At 36.7% G+C, this 22,230-nt stretch overlaps 3 protein-coding genes across 17 annotated transcripts; 1 reads left to right on the top strand and 2 right to left on the bottom strand.

The window, feature by feature from the left end:
* Window positions 1-1,948: 1,948 nt before the first annotated feature.
* LOC131302017 (probable amino-acid acetyltransferase NAGS1, chloroplastic) lies at window positions 1,949-7,741 on the bottom strand. 15 transcript variants are annotated; one of them, XR_009191543.1, is made up of 5 exons: window positions 7,502-7,729; window positions 7,004-7,101; window positions 3,813-3,969; window positions 3,589-3,661; window positions 1,949-2,384 (listed from the first exon to the last, which is right to left on the bottom strand). XR_009191543.1 is itself a non-coding variant. In XM_058328567.1 (3 exons), exons 1-3 carry the CDS (start codon window positions 7,577-7,579, stop codon window positions 2,377-2,379), a joined length of 243 nt encoding a protein of 80 aa, XP_058184550.1. In that variant the 5' UTR covers window positions 7,580-7,729; the 3' UTR covers window positions 1,949-2,376. The 15 variants fall into 15 exon arrangements, 2 of the variants coding, with proteins under 2 accessions (XP_058184550.1, XP_058184552.1); XR_009191550.1 differs by having other exon boundaries at window positions 3,813-4,082; window positions 7,004-7,098; XR_009191552.1 differs by having other exon boundaries at window positions 7,004-7,098.
* A 2,550-nt stretch (window positions 7,742-10,291) lies between these two features.
* LOC131302018 (large ribosomal subunit protein eL38z/eL38y) lies at window positions 10,292-13,011 on the bottom strand. Its single transcript, XM_058328570.1, has 3 exons — window positions 12,872-13,011; window positions 11,171-11,354; window positions 10,292-10,505 (listed from the first exon to the last, which is right to left on the bottom strand). Exons 1-3 carry the CDS (start codon window positions 12,872-12,874, stop codon window positions 10,483-10,485), a joined length of 210 nt encoding a protein of 69 aa, XP_058184553.1. The 5' UTR covers window positions 12,875-13,011; the 3' UTR covers window positions 10,292-10,482.
* A 4,169-nt stretch (window positions 13,012-17,180) lies between these two features.
* LOC131299514 (cell number regulator 2-like) lies at window positions 17,181-20,091 on the top strand. Its single transcript, XM_058325103.1, has 5 exons — window positions 17,181-17,268; window positions 17,656-17,727; window positions 18,225-18,255; window positions 18,533-18,714; window positions 19,786-20,091. Exons 1-5 carry the CDS (start codon window positions 17,181-17,183, stop codon window positions 19,860-19,862), a joined length of 450 nt encoding a protein of 149 aa, XP_058181086.1. The 3' UTR covers window positions 19,863-20,091.
* Window positions 20,092-22,230: the final 2,139 nt, after the last annotated feature.

Below are 22,230 nucleotides of genomic sequence, written 5' to 3'. Positions count from 1 at the left end.
GCGAAAACCCATTAGAGATGAATTTGTTAGGCGAATAAACTAATTTGAACATTTTTTAAAAGCTCTTTAAGCTTTGAAAGCAAACTTCAACAAGATATACTACCTCGTCCGTTTAGGTTTTTTTTTTTTTTAAGTTTGAAATTGCTATGATTTGAAAAGTACAAATAATAAAACAGAAAATCAAGTTGCTCGAGATTGATTGGACTGAAACTCGTTTGAACTCGTTTTAGATCGGCTCGTCTCGTAAATAAACCAAACTTGAGGACATATTTTCAAGCGCGTTCAGTTTTTGAAACAAGCTCGTGAAAACAATCCTCTGCTTGAGTTGTTTAGGTTTACCAACCATATGTGTAGTCTTCTAGGACTGCACTTTCAGTTCGGGCTCATTTTTATGAGATTCGACCCGTCCAGTGTCGATCCTGACATTTTGGAGGCCTAAAACGAAGTTTAAAAAAGGGAACCCTTAATGTACATCACAAGCATAACGATGAAAAATAAATTCAAAACAATGATTATTAGAAGTCAACAAGATAAAAATTCTAATATCATACATCATGACAAAAATACGCAACACAATTCATGAGCACTTTTTCGTATAAATTGGGCTTTCTAAATGGATTTTAATTTTACAGACTTATTATAAAAGTATATACTAGATAATGTTAGGGCCCCTTAGTTTTAGGATATTTTGAGAGTCCCAAAGCGATCGCTTTGCTCGCTTCTTCTTGAGTCGGCACCGGACCGTCCATTTTTTTTAGTTGCTCTTGTAGATCTTCGGTGGAATAAATTTAGATTGATCCAACAACCATACGGACAAAAGATAATTAACGACAATTATATTTTTTAAACAAACCATCCTAACAAATTTAAGAACAAACCATCTATTTGTTAGGACAAATGTGATGAAATCGCATACCTATTTTTTGTGGTTGCGTGCTCATTTGACAATGATTAAATATTTCTCCTGAAAATAAAAGTATCACATTAACTCGATGTTTTACCTAAAAAAATAGAAGAGAGGGAAAAACTGTCCTGAAATAATATTTAATTAGCACATGCGGTCATCTATGTCGCGTACGTAATTCAAGAGTGGGAGCGTGAAAGTTTCTTTGAGGCACATCTCAACCTACTAAAATTTGTGAGAGCAAGGATTGAGAGCTGGAGTGCATGGATTGGCAGCATGAGCGCAAGGCAATTTGAAGATTTATATGAATAAGGTCGGATATTTGCACCAACAAATTCGTATCTATCAATTGCACTTAAGGCCACAATTGCATCACCTGCTTTTACAATCTTAGATTTTCTCTAATTGAAGAAATAAAAGTAGTACCTAAGTTTAAATTATGAAAAAGAGGAAAGAGAGATAGTGTAACATTGAGAATAAATTCTTTACACTGCCGGTGTAAACATTTATTTTCTTCAAATCAATTGCATTGCCACATGTGTTAAAACAATGGTCCCAATTAATAAAACATGATGGCGTGACGTAATACAATTAATTTGGAGGAAACAAATGTTTACAGCGGTGGCATAAAAAATTTATTCTCTATAACGTTATCTTCTATTAATTTGTGACTTCTTTTCTGACGGTCTAGTGGCATTTACAACAGTTTCTTGTCATGAATGAAGAAAATGGGCACACAAGGACAAATATGCATATGATTTTTCTTTATATTAAAAATTGATCTCGAATGAGCTTATCACGAACAAATACGAGCTCAAACTTAAGCTGCTGAGGACAAATGCGACTGTGCTAGATTCGCTATATATAGTTAAAAAAATTTAGTGTCTCCCTTACAATTTTATGATAAGGACTTCAAAAATTTTAACTATATATAGCGAGCCGTTCAAAAAAAAAAAAGTTAAATTTTTTGAAGTTCTTATTGTAAAATTGTAAGGGAGACGCTATAATTTGAAGTGCAAGAGCCCTAGGATATAAGCAAGACAATAGTAGCTGCGACTTAACAACTTTTACGTAAGCATGTGAATCAGCCGTCGTCTAAAGATCTGATACAAAAAAACTAACCTAGTCAGCTAGCCTTTCATGCGAATATTGCCTTTAACTAAAGCAAACAACGCAATCACCGTTAAGATGTAGAAATAAATAGATGTCACCAGGATGTTTTTTTCTTTCTTTGGGTAAATATGTCACCAGGAATCAGGATGTTTAAGATGCTTGAACCCTAAACTTGAGAACTTTGTTCCAAGTCTATTAGCGGGTAACATAACCAACTCCAACTCGATCGATGCTAATTCCACTCATGTCAGGTTGTAGCTTCTTCATATAGCACTTTGATCATCATCCACGGGACCGATTTATCTTCTTCCTCTTTTCCTCTGGTATGCATTCAACAGATCATGCTGAGAAACCACGCCTCACAAACCTGTCAAACACAGAGCCAATGATTGCACTAGATCAGTACACTAGATAAACAGTATAGTGCAAAATGTGATGCCACATTGAAAGAGGAAATTTATTTCCTTTTCTGTTGCTTTCAAATAACAATCAATTCATACATGTTTAGCACCAGAAGAAACAAATGGCACCCTTAAAGATGAATTGTAAACAGTAAAAATAAATCATGTGATATGGAGATGAGCATTTGACTTGACAATAGGGGTGAAATTTTAACCGGAAAAAACCAAACTAAACTGCCCGAAATGATCAGTTCAGTTTGGTTTGGATTTTTGAAATATCAAATTTTGCTTTGGTTTTGATGCATGTCGATTTTGAACCGAGACTAACCGACTGTTATCCTCATCAGAAGACTTAATTTGTGCCGTCCTTCTGGACCCTTGTGTTCGGTACTCACTGTCCATGCATTCCTGGTGCGCATGAAAGAAAACCTGCAAACCCAACTTTTTTTCTCTCTTCCCTATCGGAGACTCAATGGCTTCTCTATTTGTTTTTCACTGGCATTACACACTAACTCAATGACCCTAATGCTTCTCAGTGCCCTCTCTGGTCTCTCTCGGTTTCAGGCTCCTCTCTTCTCTCTGTCTCTCTGCTCTTTCCTCGCGATGTTTGTCTCAGTAATTGTTGGATCATGCGAGTTAATGCAATGTTCCTGAAAATCAACATGCAAAGAATACTGAATGAAAACCAAATGGTCCAGACCAGCTGCGAGTTCTTAAGGTAAATTTAAAACTCTCGTTTCTTAAGTAGTGATTCCTCATCTATGCTACAGTACTTAAGCGATAAGTCAAAAGCTGCTATACTCACGAAGTTCCATTTGCAGAATGTACTTCAATTGTGATGTACTTCGAAGAGGTTTTTTAAACTCTCTAAGGAACAATTAATACTCTACTTGTGGCCAAGCACAAACTAAAAGGTAAAAGAATGCAATTAAATTGTATCGACAATTTGGTCATAACACTGAGCTTAAGGTTCTAGCGTCAACAGTGGCACAAGATTAATTTGCTAGCCATGAAGAAAAAAGTAGGAACTCTTCAATAACATCAAATAAGACACAATGTTACTCGAATAACAATTACTGTTACATTATTTAGGATCATTCCCATGTAGCAGTCATAACCTAACACAGCTAGCATGCATTACAAAAACACGGTGGGACGCAAAAAGCATACCAATCAGCAGTCCAGGTTGTAAGCAGGAAAAGCATTTCAAATCCAATTGAAGATTCCTTCTTTACAACTTAATCTGTAAAATTCCATTTGTGATGATTATTCAGAAAAGTTGTAAAGGAAACGAAATTCCCAAACAGAGATAAACATTGAGACAAGTTCACCATTGCCAACTCAGGGAATAAAAACACTGCAGAAAAGTAATTGCTACATATTCACTACCATACCCAGTAATTTGTCTCCCTGTCCTTGCCCACGGCATTCAGGAGAAACAGCAACACCAGCAACTTCACATTTTTTTTCTAAAGAATGGAAAAGAGCAGCACAAGCGATGATTAGACCCTCCCTCACTATGATGATGAACGAATCCAGTGCTTGAAGTAGCTAAAATAGTGAAAAGACAAATGAGTTCCAACTACCCAATGCGCTGGATTCTTCTAAAGGCAGTATAAGTTGTTTTAAACAGGAAATGTCTGTAATCGTAGCCATCCTTGTTCCTTCGTAAAGATCACCAGGAGTGCGAATGAACAATGAGAAAAAATTCAGTGAAACAGTTGATGTGTTAATATAGCAAATAGGTTTTACTCTTTTGTTCTCAACAAAAAGATATCTTAAGCAAAATAACAGCATCCAGGCCTTGATTTTTTAGTTTTTCATTCACATAACTAAAAAGAATCCAAACATGCTATGACAATCAAATCCCCTGCAACCGCAACTATCTACAAATCCATATCATCCGTATCTTGACATCCAACAAACAAACACCTATGCCTCAACTGATTGATCAGCTTTTAAAGCTTGTTCATGCTAAGCTGGGTAAATAAAAGAAAGATCATTGGTAATTTGGTATAGAATGACAAGAAGTCCCTGTTAAATTCTTAATTAGGAATCCAAACATGCTGCAATGTGCACAGTTCTACCAGTAGCCAATACCCTATGGCCTATATCCAGCAGGTACTGCTCTGAAAAAAGTCAGACCCAGTGTCCAAAGCTTTCATGACAGCAAAGTCTAACTAAACGATTTTCAGCATAGAAATCCATTTCTATATATTAGTCTCTCCTAAGATTCGAATCTTTTTGTCAAATTTGTGAAAGTGGCAACCCAAAACTTAACTATAAAGTATATACCATGAACTTCTCATTGTCAAAGACTATAAAGTCCATAACTACATTTTGTGTGCCCTTAACAAGTATATTTGGACAAGCAAAAGTAACGGATATTCTGCATGAGCAAAAGAATCAGCAATAATAAACTAACAGACATCGTGTAAGAGTGGGTTTTTCTATGCGTCGTCTATCTATTTCTTTATTATTGTTTTTCTTTTAGATGCAAGGGAGACAAACTGAACAGGTGTGCTGTAGTAATGATATGAAAGAGGTGAGTAGGTTTCCTTTGTAATTCCAACCGGCCTACCCATAATCTAAATTAAAATAAACAAAGATAAACATCAATACCCTTGAATAACTACGGATTAAAACGACTCCTACTAATGTTGAAGTGCGGCCGGTCAACTGAAAAGAAAAAAAAACCGCGAAAAGCTATTCTCTCTCTCTCATCCCTAATAGAAACAAAACGTTAAAAGCTTGCAAAGAGGGAAAAGAGAGCAGAGAAACTAAAAATGGCAGAAGAGTAGAAAGAAGAGAAAGGGTGAATGGCTTGGAGAAGAAGCCGAGAGTAGTGCGTCTTTGCAACTACCGACCACTGAACGTCTCCAGATGGATAAGGTTTGCGATATTGAAGACAAAGACCTCGTACATGGGAAGCTCACAAATGGCCTTAGCTATTATGTGCACTCGAGCCCGGTTCCTATCTCCACCGTCATCGCATCTTTGCTTGTAAAAGTAGGGTAAAGTCTTCCATTTAGTAAAGTATATTATATGTGTAAATGTATGCATGTGTGGTAGTGTTGTTCGTAAACGGTCAATTTCTCGACATCATCATCGATAGCCAAAGCTGACAAAGGTGTAGGCGGGGTATGGGACGAAAATAATGAGGGATTGGGGAATGTAGGATGAGTAGATGAAGGAATAGGTGTGGGTGATGAGGACGTTGATGAAGACATCGAGAAAATGACCGTTTGAGAACAACCCATCACACATGCATACATTTATGCACATAATATACTTTACTAAATGTAACACTTACCCTACTTTTACAAACAAAGATATGATGACGGTGGAGGCGGAACTGGGCACTAGCGCACGTAATAGATAAGACCATTTGTGAACTTCCCATGTACGAGGTCTTCATCTTCAATATCATGACTTTGCCCATCTAGAATGTTCGGAAATTGCAAAGACGCACTATTCTCGACTTGTTATCCAAGTCATTCACCCTTTCTCATCTTTCTACTCTCTTCCGCCATTTTTAGTTTCTCTGCTCTCTTTTTCCTCTCTACAAGCTTTTCGCATTTTGTTCATATCTGGGATGTGAGAGGGAGAGAGTATAGCTTTTTGCGTTTTTCTTTCTTTTCGGGAATTTTGTTTCCAAAAAGAATACTCAGACATCCTACACTTGTCGCCTGTTCAAATTTGAGTGACACGTCAACCTAATCACGGAATTTGTTGACCGACCCCACTTCATCGTTATTCATTATTAGGAGTCATCGTTTTAATCCGTAGTTAATTAAGTAAGCTCTACGTATCAATTCTTTTTTACATCAAAAGCAAAAAGAAGATAAAAGAAAAAGAGATCCATTTTTAGGGGTATTTGAGAGCTTATCTTTGTCCAAAAAAATTCAGCAATCCTTCTCAAGATATGGAAGCTTATCAGGTCCCCCGCCTGAATCTAAAGTGAGGCATAGGTCTTGTGCAATCTAATTCCGACTTTATCATTCAATACAAGCTTTCTTTTCACGTGTTTATCAAGTACCCTATTGCTCCAGTAAAACCTACACTTTCCCAGACTCTATTCATAATTGTGGCCCAAGAAAACCCACCCGGTTTAACCTCCACTTTCCATCTGCGTATAAAGAAACATGAAGGCGAGTTGGACAACCAATTTTTGTTTGTGGCCGTGGTTTGACTGGATTGCTTGTTCTCACCCTTGCCTTTCCAAAACAAGTGCATTCAAAACTTACAAGCCTCAAGTTTCCATCTCTTCCCTTTTGCGACGTTCTTTTAGCCACAACAAACCCATTTTCTTTAGCATATCTTGAGTAATATAGATAAGTTTCGTTTGATATGTCAAAATCCATTCCCACCTTTGGTTCCTCAACTCTATCTTCACAAATTTTTGTTGCCTATTTTCCATCCTCGTTAGTATCTAACTCACCACACCCCCTTTTTGAAGAACCACTCGATACCTCTTCTTCTTCTATGTCTCCAAAAAATTTAAAATAAAATCAAGACTAACTAAATTATGTTCACCTATTGCCAAAAAAACCATGTAAAGTAAAATAAAGGATGGGGAAGATACCTTCAAAAATCACTTTGGTCATCTAGAGGAGGCCATACCGATGGAACAGACTCCAGCGACATGAAAGACCATGGTGATGGTAACGGAAACATCACCTTCTGGCAAAAAACTAAACTAAGCTATAATAAGCTTTGTTATCACAACAAAATGGGTAATGATGCTGCCACCACAATTAGCTTAAGATTGGAGTTGGAATCATCTATTTCTGCTTAGGGGTTCTTCTCAAATGTGACTACTACCTCTATCTCTAATTCTAGATCAGAAAAAGGGATTTTCGTTCCAAAATTGCTATTTTTCGAACACCTAGCAAGCAAGCTTGATTTAAGCTACAAAACTGAATCGAGTGGAACCAAGATAGACATAAACAAATAAAGAAATAAAAGTGAATCGATCAAAACCAAATTAGCTGTAAACTAATAATAAAAAAAAAAACTGTCTGATTCTGGGCTGGGATTTCAATCAGCAAAAATAACTGGCAAGGGCTTGAGAGAGAGAGACCTTGGCCGTGGGTGGGTTTGGCGTCGTTGGTTGCGAAGGGTGGCGCCTGCGGGAGGCGATCTTCGCAAAGGGTTGCATCGGTGGTCGCCGGCGGTGGAGTTGAGGCGCTTCCGATGGTGGTGGTGGTCGTTCCTCTACCTTTGTACGTTATGTCTGGTCAAAACGTGAGTTCTGCTTCGGAGGTTTGAGGAAAGTGGGAGAAACGAAGCGAAAGGAAAATGAGAGGAAAATTATCTTTTTATTTTCTCTCATTCTTCTCTTCCAATTAATGGGAGAGAAATTTTTTATTTTCCTTTCCTTTCCCTCAATTCCCACGAGTTATAAACAAACCTTTTTTTTAAAAGCTTGTTGAGTCAGTACCAGGTGCACGCGGTCTAGATTGATCTAGTTCTCTTGAAAATTAGTAATCGGATTATTCTAAATGATTCTAGAAAATTAAGAACAAAAATTTAACCAATATATGTGTGGAACCTAACTAGAACCAAACTGTAAGATTGATTCGGTTTTGGTTTGGTTTTAGTTCTATCTAATTAGTATTCAAACACCACTATGTTTGTTTTGGTATTTGAATTTTGGATTTTAAGTAATGAGTGGAAAGAGATATAGAGAGAAATGAGAGTAATAATTGAGAGAAAATTTATTAGAAACCATGCGCAAAGAGAGAATCCAAAATCCAAAATTCCCAAAGGAACAAAAATCCTTAAGGATAATAGGATAAAGTAAGTGTCCGTTCCAGAACACCTTCTTAAAAAGAAAGTACTTATTTTACCTTTTCAAACTTAAAAATAATATAAATAAAAAATTATTTTTTTATTTTTTTTGCACCATATAAAAAATTTCGATAAGATCTATCAAATAAGATTCATATTGCTAGAAAAATTATTTGTTTAAACACATTATTTTTGAGTTTGAAATTGCCTTCTTAAAAAATAAATACTTATTTTCAGTTCCAGAACGGGGCTAAAGATTATAGGAAGGTATTTTGCTGGAATAGGAAAAGAAGGAAGAAAAGAATTAAAGAACATAACAACGGGATTTAGTTGGGTAAAGTAAATTGTGGAATCTGAAAAATAGATAAATATTCAAGTAATAAAAAATAAAATTGCGTACACTCAATACTCTTAAGAATACTTAATAGTTTGGGTTCCTATAAATATACTACTAGTATATTAAAAACTTTCTAACAAATTAGATTTCTTCTTTAATAAATTAACTATAGCAAGGAAAAGATTAATTTACTAAATAAAATACATAATTATATAGATTATTTTTTTATATATTAGTTCTAAATGGTCCAGTAACGGTTCTTATTTTTTAGAACCATAACATGATCAATAAACGCATAATCAGACCAAATAAGATGGTTCGATCCTAATCGGACCGATTTTGTGGTTCGTGTGGTCTTCTTGAGCACCCCTAAGTCAGTACACGTGAGGGGTTGTGTTTTTGGATTATTGTGTATATGGCAAAGATAGAGAGAGCTGCTGTTTTTGGAAACGAATTTCTAAGGCCGAAGCACTAGGCCCAAACGTGACAACCCAACTCTACGACAATACCCAGAATCGAAGCCCACTGGTAAAGCCTGGCTCATCAAAATTGGCCTGTTGATGAGTTAAAGGCCATGGGTCTGGGCCTAAAATTATTAGTCTGTTTTGACAACAAAAGTACAAAACACAAGCAGATTATATCAAACGAGTCCACCTACTTTCGATAGGGGTGCTAATCGAGCTAACAAGCCGAACACAGTATTGCTCAAGTTTGGCTCAAAATCTCTCTACACCTGGGCAAACTCGAACCAAGCTTGAGAGTTATTTGAGACTAATCTTTCAACCTTGGCTCATATTTAGACTTTTGTTATCGTGGTAAGCTTGGCTCGTGAAGTGTGCAATCTCGAGATTTCAAGCCTATGTTAATTTCATGAAGTTCCGAACGACAAAAGTTGAAGAGAAAAACTGTACACTACCACACCTGCACAAAACTGAACGTCCAGCCTTTCATCGTGTCTGTAACTTTTCAAACACTAGAAAAGCAATTTTTGTCCGACGTTTTTCATAACTCGCTGAAGAAATTATCTCACTTGGATATGCAAGATAATAAGAATTGCACGAGATAGAAGTTATAAAGAAAGGAATGTGCTATTCCTAAATAAGGACTTGTCCCTTGTTTACGAGTAAACACTCGTACGATGGAGATTGGCTCAAATTTCTGAACAAAAAATCAGAAGCAATTGAACTCTGCATGTATTTTTTCAGATCAAGTTTGAACGTGCCCAAAGTTGAGCCCAGTTCCAACGAGGTGTTCGGTTCCATAAGCAGCTCTAGCTTGCAAGGAGTTCACAATTATCCTCTTTTAGGACCAAGAGAACATAATAACAAGGAATTGACATTTCAAACATTCTGTAGATCTAAAGGAAGTAACCAACCTAGCAAACACAAATACAATTCCAGAAAGAGACCATACAACAGGCAATAAATATTGAATTCTTGACTTCGACGAAAAAATTATCTTGCTCAATCCTGTCGTGTTCCTATACAGTTGTCATTAAACAAAATAGAAGGTTGAAGTATTCAGTAATGTCATAACGGATTGAGATCCAAAGGAAAATGTTGGTAAAAAAGGAGCAACTCTCCTGCAACTGTTCTTCATCCAGGTGTGGTACCTAATCAACACTGAACTTTTCAGTGTTTAAACCGAGTTTTTGCCGACACATCTTTTTCTCAGATCTATCAAGGTAACAAACAAAAGAACTCCAATTTAAAAAATAAATATCAATAAGCGAACCCTAGATAATAAGCAAAACTGACCAATCATAGTAACACAGAATAACCAGGTCTACATGCTTCAAGCTCATCAAATAACATCACAACTGCCTAAATGTTTGAATACAATAACACAAAGCCATTGCCAAGCAAGATTCTTTTGAAAGAAAAACAGATATCTAGAGGTACAACTCAAAAAAAGACTGTCCCAGCATTGATGATTCACAGGTCTTGCACACTCAAACCTGCAAAAACATGAAGAAACAAATAGAAAAAACAATTAGACAAAATAAAAAACTTGATAAAATAAATCCATTTTCTGTAACAAAAAGAGAAGTACAGATGCATAGGCAAGAGGCCACCCGTCGTGCCTTACGGTTACAAGGAACTCAAGACAGAAAAAAATGAAGACTAGAAAAAAAGCCTTTCATATTATAGAATTAGAAAAGCATGGACACCTCTTATTGATGTGCATTTCAAGTGTAAAGAAATTGTAAAGTAAAAACTCTTAAGAAACGTCAGTGAACTAAATGATTACTGCTTCCGCTGATAGTAAGTTGTAAATTCACATTCAAAATGGAAGAGTAACATGTTTCAGTATTGCTCGGAAACTGCTTATGATCACTTAGTTTTTAATAAGCAATTATGAAAACAAAACCATTGGGATGGGCTCAACACATTCTAAATTCAAATAGCATTTTGAAAACACTCTATAGATCCTAAAACTATTTGGCCATCACTTCCAGATCTGTGAACCCATCAAGCACATGCTATCCATTCCTACCTAGATCACTGCCTGGAAAATTCACAGTTTGCACAACCAAGTAAATGCGCCTTTGGGCAACTATACAGCGGTAGATTCTTCACACTAACTAACACAAAGCACGAGTGAATATGGTCACAAACTAACCTGGAGGAAGGGATTGCTTCAACTTATCAGCCTTCTCCGAATCAAACACACAGAGTGTGTAGAGGTACTTGGAGCAACGAACCTTGAACTTCACAACATCTTTGCTCCTCTTGATTTTCACTGAACGTGCATCCTTCCTTCTGGCAGTTAGAAGGAAGTCCTTGATCTCATGGATTTGCTTAGGCTGTGCATTAGAGAGAGAGACAAAAATTCACCAACATGAGCAAAATCAGCAGTTAGACAAAACATCTGAGACTCCAAATGCATATACATTACGAAACATAAACACCACAATTCCAAAAGCAGCTTTTAGATTGACTACAATACTCTTCACATGGATAATAGGGCAAAGAATAACCATGAACATTCAAGTTATAACTAGTAATGTTCATTGCCTATTAGAGGGAACAAATCAGCAGTAAGTCCAACATAAATCTAACACCGAAATTGTACTTCGGCAACATTGTTTTACAATTGAGAAAGAGAAATATTGCACTCCAACTAGCTTTTGAATTTCATATTCATATATTCGGAGAGTACCATCCTGATGTCTGAAGTTGGTGCGTGAAGGGTCTACTAAACCTTTAAATTTCTGACAACAGCTGTTTGAAAAAAATACACTGGAAAATGCTCTAACATAACACTACAACATGCGTTGCATTCTCTGATAAAGAAATTTTGTACTCCTCCCTTGAACAAGAGTGAAATCATATTTATTGCAAATAATAACAAGAAAGACATTATTTGTTTGTTCCAGGGATATGCAAGAAAGAAAATGAAAAAAAAAAAAGGAACTCACTTCACATCACATGGATACAGTATTGGCTCTAAACTGAACAGAATTTAAATGGTAATAGCTTCTGAAGTCAAGGAGGGCGGAGGGGTGGATGAACCCGGACAACAGCCCTGCCCAAGCTTCAAGTTTTGTTCATAGTTATAGTAGAATCCTTGTAGAAACTTTGAAATTATACAGGTTCGTCAACCTAATGGTTTCTTTTGAAATCTAACGCCTGCTCATCCAAAATTGGATTCTGATCCATAGAGATGTAACACTAGCTTCGATTATTATATGTTTTTCGGTAGAACCTTTGTAATTTATATGGGCACAATAGCGACTTCGAATGTTCAAAACAAAAATTTATAACGTCCCCCACCCGTCACTCAAATTCCGTGTTTGTCCCTATCTAAGGGCCAAAACACTTGTAGAGCCACTCCATGAAGTTCAATACACACAAGAAAACAATACAAATTAATCCCAGAGGTCTAGGTTTTCATCTCGTCATCAACACAACAAACTAGCTCATCAAACAACTGACTGAATTGAAATAGACTGTCACAGAAAATGAAAAATCTTCAATCACATCCACACGCACAAAAAAAAAAAAACCCGAACCACATTTTCACTCTACAACATGGTTTGAGAAACTAATTTAAATCACAACAATCCGGAAAATCAGAAATTAATTATCAAGCGAATCAAATATAATCCTAAATAACAATTGAATCCACGTCTACTCAAACACAAGAAGTCCTATACGTTTACTTTACACATGATTCGAAAAAAACTTCTCATTTGCGCGAATTAAATAGAAACAAAGTAACACTATATTCAGCCATAAATCAACAAGTAGAGATCAGCCACTTAAATGTACATATCTAGAGAGAGAGAGAGAGAGAGAGAGAGAGAGAGAGAGAGAGTACCATTTTCGTCTGGTGAAGGGCGCAGCTGCCGCGTTGAGAAGCCAAAGTTTGTGACGCTCTCAAAAGTGGAAGCAGCAGTTTTTATATCGTACAGTACGAGCTAAAGCACCAAAACCCTAGTGAAATATTTACCAAATTTAACCCTGATGATATTTCGTTTGCCAATTTTAACCCTCGTGAAATTTTTACATAGCAGTATGATCCTTCGCAGTGGATGGGCCTAAAGGTCAATATTTACGGTATTTCTCAAAATGAATTTTTATTGCTCCTCTGTCCTATGAAAATGGTAATTTTCAGCATTCACACGTTTAATAAAAAAAATTATGTTTTTAAGATCTCACTTAGTTTGGCTAAATAGAGTTTTTGGAATATAAGAAATATAATAAATTGTTAAGCGAAATATAATTTTTGAAGTTGCGAATCTGGAAATTGGACAATGTTTGTGGGACGAAGGAGCATTACTTTAGGATCATTTTTTTCCAAGTAACATTTTTCTTTTGATTAAGCTTTTAAATAAAGAGATTAATGAGATTTTTTAAAATTTCACAGATGAGGGAAAAGTATTCATGAATTTTTTTCCTTGTTTAGATAAGGGTTGAGCCTAGTCAAAAATTTATGAAAGCTATTGATTAAATGGAAATCATTAGGTTGACCGTGCGTGTAAAAATTTTATTTATTTATTTATTTTTTGTATTCTACTCCCTCCATCCCAATTTAAATATCCTTTACAGGAATCCGTGCATTTTCAAACCTCCAAAAAATATGATTTTGTATCATGTTTATTTTTTTACACCAACTTAAAATACTCAACGAGTACTTTAAATTGGTGTAATTTTTTTTGAAAAATAATATATATAAAAATATATATTTTTTGGGGTTTGAAAATACACGAATTCCGGTAGGAACATTTAAATTGGAACGGAAGGAGTAAAAGAAACATTTTATCATGATTCTTAGTTTCGAGTTTTAGGTGATTTAAAATTTATGCCGCACTACAAAGTGTCTTACAGACCCGTTTCCAAAATTTATGGTTACCAACTTACCATCGTAACCATCCTATCTTTGAATTTCCCCGTCAAAAAATAGATTTCATATCTTTGAATTTGTACGAGGGAGTTAATTAACAAACAAACAAATTGTCATCCTAAAACCCAAAAGCCAATGGGGTTCATTGCATTGAGTTTGGACCAACTGTCCTAAAGTGTCTATTGATAGGTTAAAGGGGGCCTCAAATTATGGGCTTCTGATAGATTGGTTAATATAAAGGCCGCTGATTTTGCCATTCATTTTTTGTTAACGTCACTCTTTTGTAAGTGTATTTTTTGTGCAAAAATACATTTGCAGAGAAGTGACGTTAACAAAAAAAGGGAGTGGCAAAATTATTTTCCTATATAAATTGGATTTATTGGAACTTGAAAGAGGCAAGGACAAAATGGAAGACCCTTTTAATGGGCTCACATAGAACTAGTCCATAGACCATAGTTATATGGAACTTCGAGGTTGATAACAATTTTGGGCTTTGAACCCCCGAAGGCCTAAACTAACCATCAGCTAAAGGAAAGGAAAACTAGAGTCTCTCAAAAGCTACTCCTCGCATGTCTTGCCTTCAAAAGAGGGATGATGTCTTTTGGCGGGATGACGTACAACACCATTTTATCTTCTTGGTTAACTCCCTTGTTTGCAAGTCTACCCGCTATCTTGTTCCCTTTGCAGATTGTGTGCTTCAGATGCATCATGTTAAAGCCATGAGTGCTTTGTATTGTTTGACAAGGACTATGTGAGGAGAGCGCTCAGGTGGTTATTCATTAATGAGAGTTATTGTCGCTGTGGAATCAGACTCCACTCCATAGCCTCCATTCCTTGATTCTGGATCAGCTCCAATCCTCTGAATAATCTCCAAAGTTCGTCTTCCAAGGTTGTGCAGTCTTCAAATCTTCCATAAAAGCCAAGAATCCAGTGACCTCTTTCCTCACTAAAGACACCACTGAAGCCTGTTGGTCCTGGGTTTCCATGGTAACTGCCATCCGTGTTCAACTTCATTTTACCGGTCCCTGGAAAATTCCAAGACACGAGTCTTACAGGTCTATGATTTGCACATGATATCGACATAAAGCTCCGAGATGTCTCACCAGCAAAAGCAAAACTTCTATGATAAGTATAAAGCCAAATTTTCCAATTAAGAGTAACCACGAATAAAACACTACGAAAGTATAACCCCTGAAAAGGTGTTAGCGTGCGGTGTAAAGTCAATCCCTCCAGTCTTGCAAACCGTCCGTCTGTGGTCCCTGAAAGTTAGGAAGCTGCGCGCATCTAAACATTAACAATTAAATGGCAATCAAAAATTAAAAATGAATGTTTCAGATATTCTTCCCTTAGCATAGTTACAGAGAGGGCAGTTACCAGTAACAGTCAGACCACGAATCAAACGTGGATGGTTCGTGAGTAATTTTCCCATGCATGCATAACCAAAGAAAACGTTTTAATTTAGCAGGTATTTTCAGAGACCAAATCCATTTCCAGTACTTCACAATGGAGGGAGAATTATCCGAAATGAAGTTGTAGGCAGATTTTACCGAGAAGTTGCCTATTGCTTGAGAGGATCCAATAAGGGGAAATCCTTAGTGTTAGCCCACCTGGGAATCATGACCTTGCTGATGGTATTGACAATGTCAGCACAAAATAATTGGTCAAGGAGAGGTATATATGTCCCACTCTTCGGAGAAAGGATCGGAGCAGAAGAAATAACTACGGAGTATCGATCATTCACTTTATTGTACTCCAAACGAAACATAAATTCATGAAAATTAATCTTGAATTCCATGCATTGGAGTAATTTAATCCATTTTCACCGTGCACGAAAATTTTCATTCATGAATATTTTTCGTTGTGCCAATCAAATACACACAATCAATTTGAGAAGGAAAACTCCCAATTTGTATTACTCAAATCAATTAGTACAAACCAATTGGGAAGGACTCTTGCTTCTCATTGAGAGGTCAGGAGTTTGAAACTTCTCACCTGCGTGTGTACCAGTTCTTCTTTTAGATGGTTTTTCCTTTATTTGTTTCCACCCTATAATGGACTTATTTTTTGTATTGCTTGAGTTGTTGGGCTTGATTATCTCGTAGACTCTCACAATTGATGTAGTATCTCGGATTTGTACTCTGTACTTCATATCTGATATAAAAATGATCATTTCTATCAACTGAAAAAAAAAATTCAAATACAAGATTCATGAAAAACATCTCTCTCTCAGGTTTGACTAGATCGAGATGTTGCCACTATTAAGTGATCACGTGTGGCCACTTTTGGGTCCTATCATCGTGCAGCCTTTTTGCTGGTCTGTCATCGCGGGGTGTGGATTGTGAATTTTATAAAATGTGGGGTGGAACGAGCCCCGCTTTGATACCATATAGAAACTTTATATCCATCTCAAAACCAATTGGCAATGAGTGGAGAGGTCCCAGATGTTATTAAGTGATCACCCATTCCACTCTCAAGCAATGTGAAATTTTATTTCCTTAACAGCCACTTCAATCAAGGCCCTCTTCTTTGAATATACAGGTGCCGTTTCTAATCATTGCGTAACTACCATTATACCTATGAATCTTTCAAATAAACCCTACTGTTTTTTTTTTATCTACAAAAGAATTTTATTAATCTCAGAACAAAAAGTTACAAGGATTAATGGGAACGGGAAGAAAGCGGCATCACAACAAAAAATCTACATCGCAACTATATTGGCACCTAGGCTAAGGACAATCATATGTCACCCGCTACCAAAGAAACATAATTCGTTGTTTAGTCCTACACATCAAAGTTGCACGTGTGATGATCAAAACCCAAGTTACATAACGCGCGTGCATGAGCTTTGCGAGTATAAGAGCGTCTTTCGAAAGCATTCCAGGAGGCCCTCGTGAGCAAAATGCTTTGAAGTATGATCATATATTTATTGCTTTATTATTTTCTCTAGTCGAGACTGGGGAAGGATCAATCCAAGGATCCACACGTTTTTTTTTTTTTATGAAAACGTAACACGCTGAAATTGGATACAAATCAACCTACGAACGCCGGTAATTAAGACCAAGTAAAACTTCTTTAAACAATCGTAAATTCGATTCATTGTTTACACTCCTCCTCGTGTTTATATATCCTCAACGCGCGGTTCTCCCCTTCATTGATCATATCCACAAATCAAACATCAATTAGTCATCCCTCCGATCATCGAAAGAAACAAAAAAAATGCACTCTTGGAACCCACTTGATTATCAGAATTCCTCCTCGAACCCATCTGCAGGGCTGCCGTACGATGGCCAAGAGCAGCAGCCCAGTTTTTGGTTCATCGCCGGGGCCTTGGCACACCGGCCTCTTCGGCTGCTTCGAAGACGTTCCTAACTGTAAGCTTACCAAGCCCCCCGAACTTAATTATAGGGTGACATACACTAGGTATAGAAAGAAAAAAAAAAGGAGTTATTCCTATTATATAAGGAGTAGTATGTTTGTGTGATTACTACTTTTGTCGCTAAAAATTCAAGAAAAAAAGATATTGAAGTAATACTTTTAAATTCTCGTTATGGTCGCTACTTTGAGAAAGTTCTTTTAGTTATTTATATGTTCTTTCTTCATCTTAAGATTAGTATTTTTTTTCCCTCGTAAGGGGCCGTAACCTTAAAGTTTATTTAAAAAATATCAAGAAAGGTCGTACAGGCTGCATCTAATGACTTACTTCTAAAAGAACTTTGAGTCCAAAGGTTTTGCTAATTACCTACTTGATTATTTTGCAGGTTTAATTACATGTTTTTGTCCGTTCGTTACTTTCGGACAGATTGCGGAGATCGTAGACAAAGGGGCAACATGTAAGTAGACTGTGCAAGAAGAGGGTTGTACAAAGGGAAGGGATCACAAATGCTTTACCAAAACCGCACCCGAGGTTTTAGCAAATTATAGATTACCCCATCAAGTTTGAAAAATTATATAAATTATCCCCCGTTGCATGACAAATTACCCCCTATAATGATGTAACTGCTAGAAAAATCAACGAAATATATCATCAAATCATTACTATAATGGACCACACTGTCCATTCGTAACTTGTGAAAAGCTAGACTTGTGTGATGTGAAAAACAACCTTTCATACGATACAAAAGGCAATTTTGTGCATTATCACTAAGATTTGAAAATGTTTGATGGCTTCCATCGAGTTTTCCACCGGCTCCATCACGACCAATCGAAAAGGGAATAATTTGTTGCTCGACATGAGGTATTTGTAATTTTCCAAACATGAGGGGGCAATTTGTAATTTTTAGAAATCTCGGAGGTGGTCTTGGTAATTTACCCTTTCTTTAATTCTTAGTTATTTTCCAAAGTCGTATTTGTATTGCTGGGTAAGTTGGTGGTAGTTTGAGCAAATTTTGTTTACAAAGCAGCGGTAAACAAGTGTTTACGAAACTTAATCTCGACCGTCCAAAAGTGTTTTGAATGATTCGGATTAAAAATAATCTATTATGGTTAATAGATTATTTTTAATCCAGGCCGTCCAATGCCGAAATAGACGATTGAAATTGCTCAGCTCCGTAAATAGCCACTTTGCAGCGGCTCTTTAAATAAGTATATCTCTTTTTTTATATATGTAACTAAATTTTTTGAGAATTAATAATGCAGCATGTGCTGCGAGTGTACCGGCGGCTGCTTGTATTCGTGTTTCTATCGTTCCAAGTTGAGGAACCAATACGCACTGGTTGAGAGCCCTTGTGCCGATTGCTGCGTTCATTGCTCTTGCCTGTGTTGCGCCTTGTGCCAAGAGTACCGTGAGCTCAAGAAACAAGGTTTCGATATGTCCATTGGTATGGAGTATTTCACTTCTCTCTCTCTCTCTCTCTCTCTCTCTCTCTCTCTCTCCCTCTCTGTGTCATGCACACCACATATGCACAAATATACGGAGGATTTGAATATGGACAGTCGTTATCGCATCATAAATTTCTTAAAATCAGCACGCATCAGAAGAATTTATAAAGAAATGAAATCTGCCACGTAAGTGAAATGTTCGCGGCCAAGGTTTTGAATTATTTATGAAAAGTATGAGTAGATAGAGGTTAATGAGAAACGGTTGACCGTGTATCTATTGATGGAGTCAAAGAGAGCCCCTCAATATGTTACTTCCTCCGTCTAAATTTATTTGTCCAATTTTGAGGTGCAAAATGATTAGAGCTAAATGTTTTGAGTTTCCAAGAATATCCCTCAAATTTTCTACATTAAATGAGAGTTCACATTATCCAAAATGCATATTTTCCAAATGAGAGGAAACATTTTAAGTCAACTTGAAATTGGACAAACATTTCGCGACAAGTAAAAGTCAAAAAATAGACAAATAAATTGGGACTAATGGAGTACAGTTTTATTTACACCTTAAACAATCACGAAAATGTATCCCGGTGTATGCTTTATTTTTATTTTTTTTCCATTCGTTAAACCTGATGTATACTATCCTAGAGGACTTGGTGAAGGAGAAGGGGGCTTACGGGTAGATGTAAACGAGCCGAGCCGAACCGAGCTTCAGCGAGCTCGAGCTTGGCTCATTTACTTAACGAGCCAATAACTCAAGCTCGAGCTCGGCTCGAGCCTTAACAAGCCGAGCCCTTAACGAGCCGAGTTTAGTCATTTAATAAATGAGCCTCTCTAATCGAGTCGAGCCTTCCTTAACGAGCCGAGCTTTTGTCGAACGAGCCTGCTTGGCTTGTTCAGTAAACGAGCCAAGCCGAGCCGAGCCGAGCTCGCGAGTAGCTCGGCTCACTTATAGCCCTACTTACAGAAATTGAATCTTGTCTAGGTGCATGAGGCATAAGACCTCGCCATTGAGGCACTTGCGTATGCTTTATTGTTGATGGTGTTTTATTTGTACTCCTTGAATTGCATAGGATGGGAAGGAAATGTAGAGAAAAAGCGGCATCAAATGAAGATGGCACCAATGGCTCAAGGAGGGATGACTAGATAAAAGAGGTGGGATGATATCGAATTTGGTTGGTCGTTGAACTTTTGTGATGTTGTAAGACATAAATTTGTACGTTTCTTTCGGGATAAATTCCTCTTATATCCCTTTGACTTTTACACGAATTCCATTTTAGTCATTCTTCCATGTACAACATGGCATGTATTTTCAAGAACAGATGCTGATGCTTCATTTGTTTATTTTCCTTTGTTAAGTGTGTGTCTTGCAACTTGAATAGTACATAGTACTCCTACTCTACTCAGAAACAAGTATTTGAGGTTCCATCTAGGATCTCGATCTCTCTTTTGTCATGATTAATTGTTACTTATTACCGACCTATTTAAATTCGTTCAGGGACATGAAAATTGTTGAGATGCATTTCTTTTAGCAATGAGGTTATCGCTGAACTATTTTATACGACGAATCTATATATATTAGCCTCTTTTGGTTTTGGTTTTGTCAATCGATAGAAGATGTCATTTACATCATGTATGAAGTATAAAGTACAAATTCGGGATAATACATCAATACTTGTTTGTTCTTGCCCAATTTTTCAACCCATTTGGCTAATTTTGTTAGCTCATTTTATCTTGGCCTTTACCGTTTCTCAAATGAATAGAGCCCAAGAATTTGATGGACCCAATATTTGTTTGAATACTTTGACCGACTTTTTACTTCAATTAATCAAGAAATTTTTTTTTAATTGGCAAAGAAAATTTGATTAATCCAGTAACCATAGTTACACCGATTAAAATTAAGGAAATGGGAAAAATCGGCATCACAACCAAATTAAGACCTACATCCCAATTATGTTGGCACATAGGCCTAGAACAATCATCTGTCACCCGCTACCAAAGGAGAAAAAGTTGATGAGAAACCAACCAAATGGAATGAAACCAGAGTATAGCCAACCATTACAAACTATGCACCAAGGCAACAAGGGTGATTCTAATCTACTTAAGCAGATCTCACAATCAACATGGAGTTTAGCAAAATTGTTGACAGGATACCCCGAACATCATCCAACCACATCCAATACTAGAGCATCCTCATCTTGATTAATTCCAAGATGCAACATATTAGTCCATCAACCAGCTCCAGATCAAAATATAGGATTTTGTATGAACAACGAGAATTATTCAATGCCCTTGGGCACCCCGCACACTTATGCGATCGCCGTTACAAAGTGTGTGAAACCCATACAAATATGTGGGTATAAAAGAGTTTGCAGTGCCCCAAGGCAATGGAATAATCACTCATGAACAATCATCACAAGGCACGGCTTGCATAACATACTCATCACAGATTTCCTTCCAAGATCACAGAACCCACCTAATTTTGGACTTAGGGGTTACTTCTGTATCTCAATCTCTAGCCTGTATCTCCACAGAGATTGGAGTCTGACCTAGTGCAAGCCGGGATATATGTTTATAGAGAGCATCTAAATTCGTGGCCGCTATGTCTACTTGCCTGGTGCCAAAAATGTGTAGATTATTACTATTTCAACATGCTTTCAGTTATATAGCAAGTTCATTATTTACCCACTGAACTTTGCTGGTTTTCTCTCAAGCTGAAGACCCCGTTCAGGGGGATTTCGGGAGTGGCGGTATGGGCTAATACACATCACAATACTAGTAGGGCCCGTTTGGATGCGGAAAAAAATTTGGAGGTATTAGTTATGAAAGGGGATAAGATAGTAGGGGGTGTTATTTAAGAAGGGTGGGCCCACAATGATGTGACTTTATGGAGGGGGGATTAAATAGTAATTGGTTTGGATGAAGTATTAGAGAAGAGGGATTAAATAGTACTTGGTTTGGATGTGGAATAAATTGGGGGTATAAGAGCATCCACAATATAAGAGCATCCGCAATGGTACTAATCAAAATCAATAATTAAAATGTGCCATGTCAGCATTTGATTATCTATGTAGTCCATAATCAAACTTAACAACATCTACCTCCACATTGGTTATTTTTGTATCCTAACCAAAAAAACCCCCACAATACACAATGCACATTTGTCCAATTGCAAACGAGTTTTAATCACGCACCCGATTACACCAAATTATTCGTCTCGATGAGACGATTCCAATATGGGGTGTTTTGAGTTATTGAGTTTTGAGTTTTGAGTTTAATTGTTGAGTTTGGTTATTGAGTTTTGGTTATTGGTAAAAGTTGTTAAGTTTGATTATAGAATGGGTGGAATTTGGTTATTTACTAAAAGACTTGTAACTTTGGTTATTACAATTACAATGTGGGGTATTTTTTGAGTATTGTTGTTAAATTTGCTTATTCACATTCATTTGCTTATTACAATACGGATGCTCTAATAATCAAAATCAAAATATTGCTAAAATTAGCAATGCGTGTTTAAA

Source organism: Rhododendron vialii, chromosome 9a (genome assembly GCF_030253575.1).
Source record: "Rhododendron vialii isolate Sample 1 chromosome 9a, ASM3025357v1".
In the NCBI taxonomy this organism is placed as follows: domain Eukaryota; kingdom Viridiplantae; phylum Streptophyta; class Magnoliopsida; order Ericales; family Ericaceae; genus Rhododendron; species Rhododendron vialii.
The sequence above is the reverse complement of the archived record's forward strand: the minus strand, read 5'-3'. Positions and strand labels throughout refer to the sequence as shown.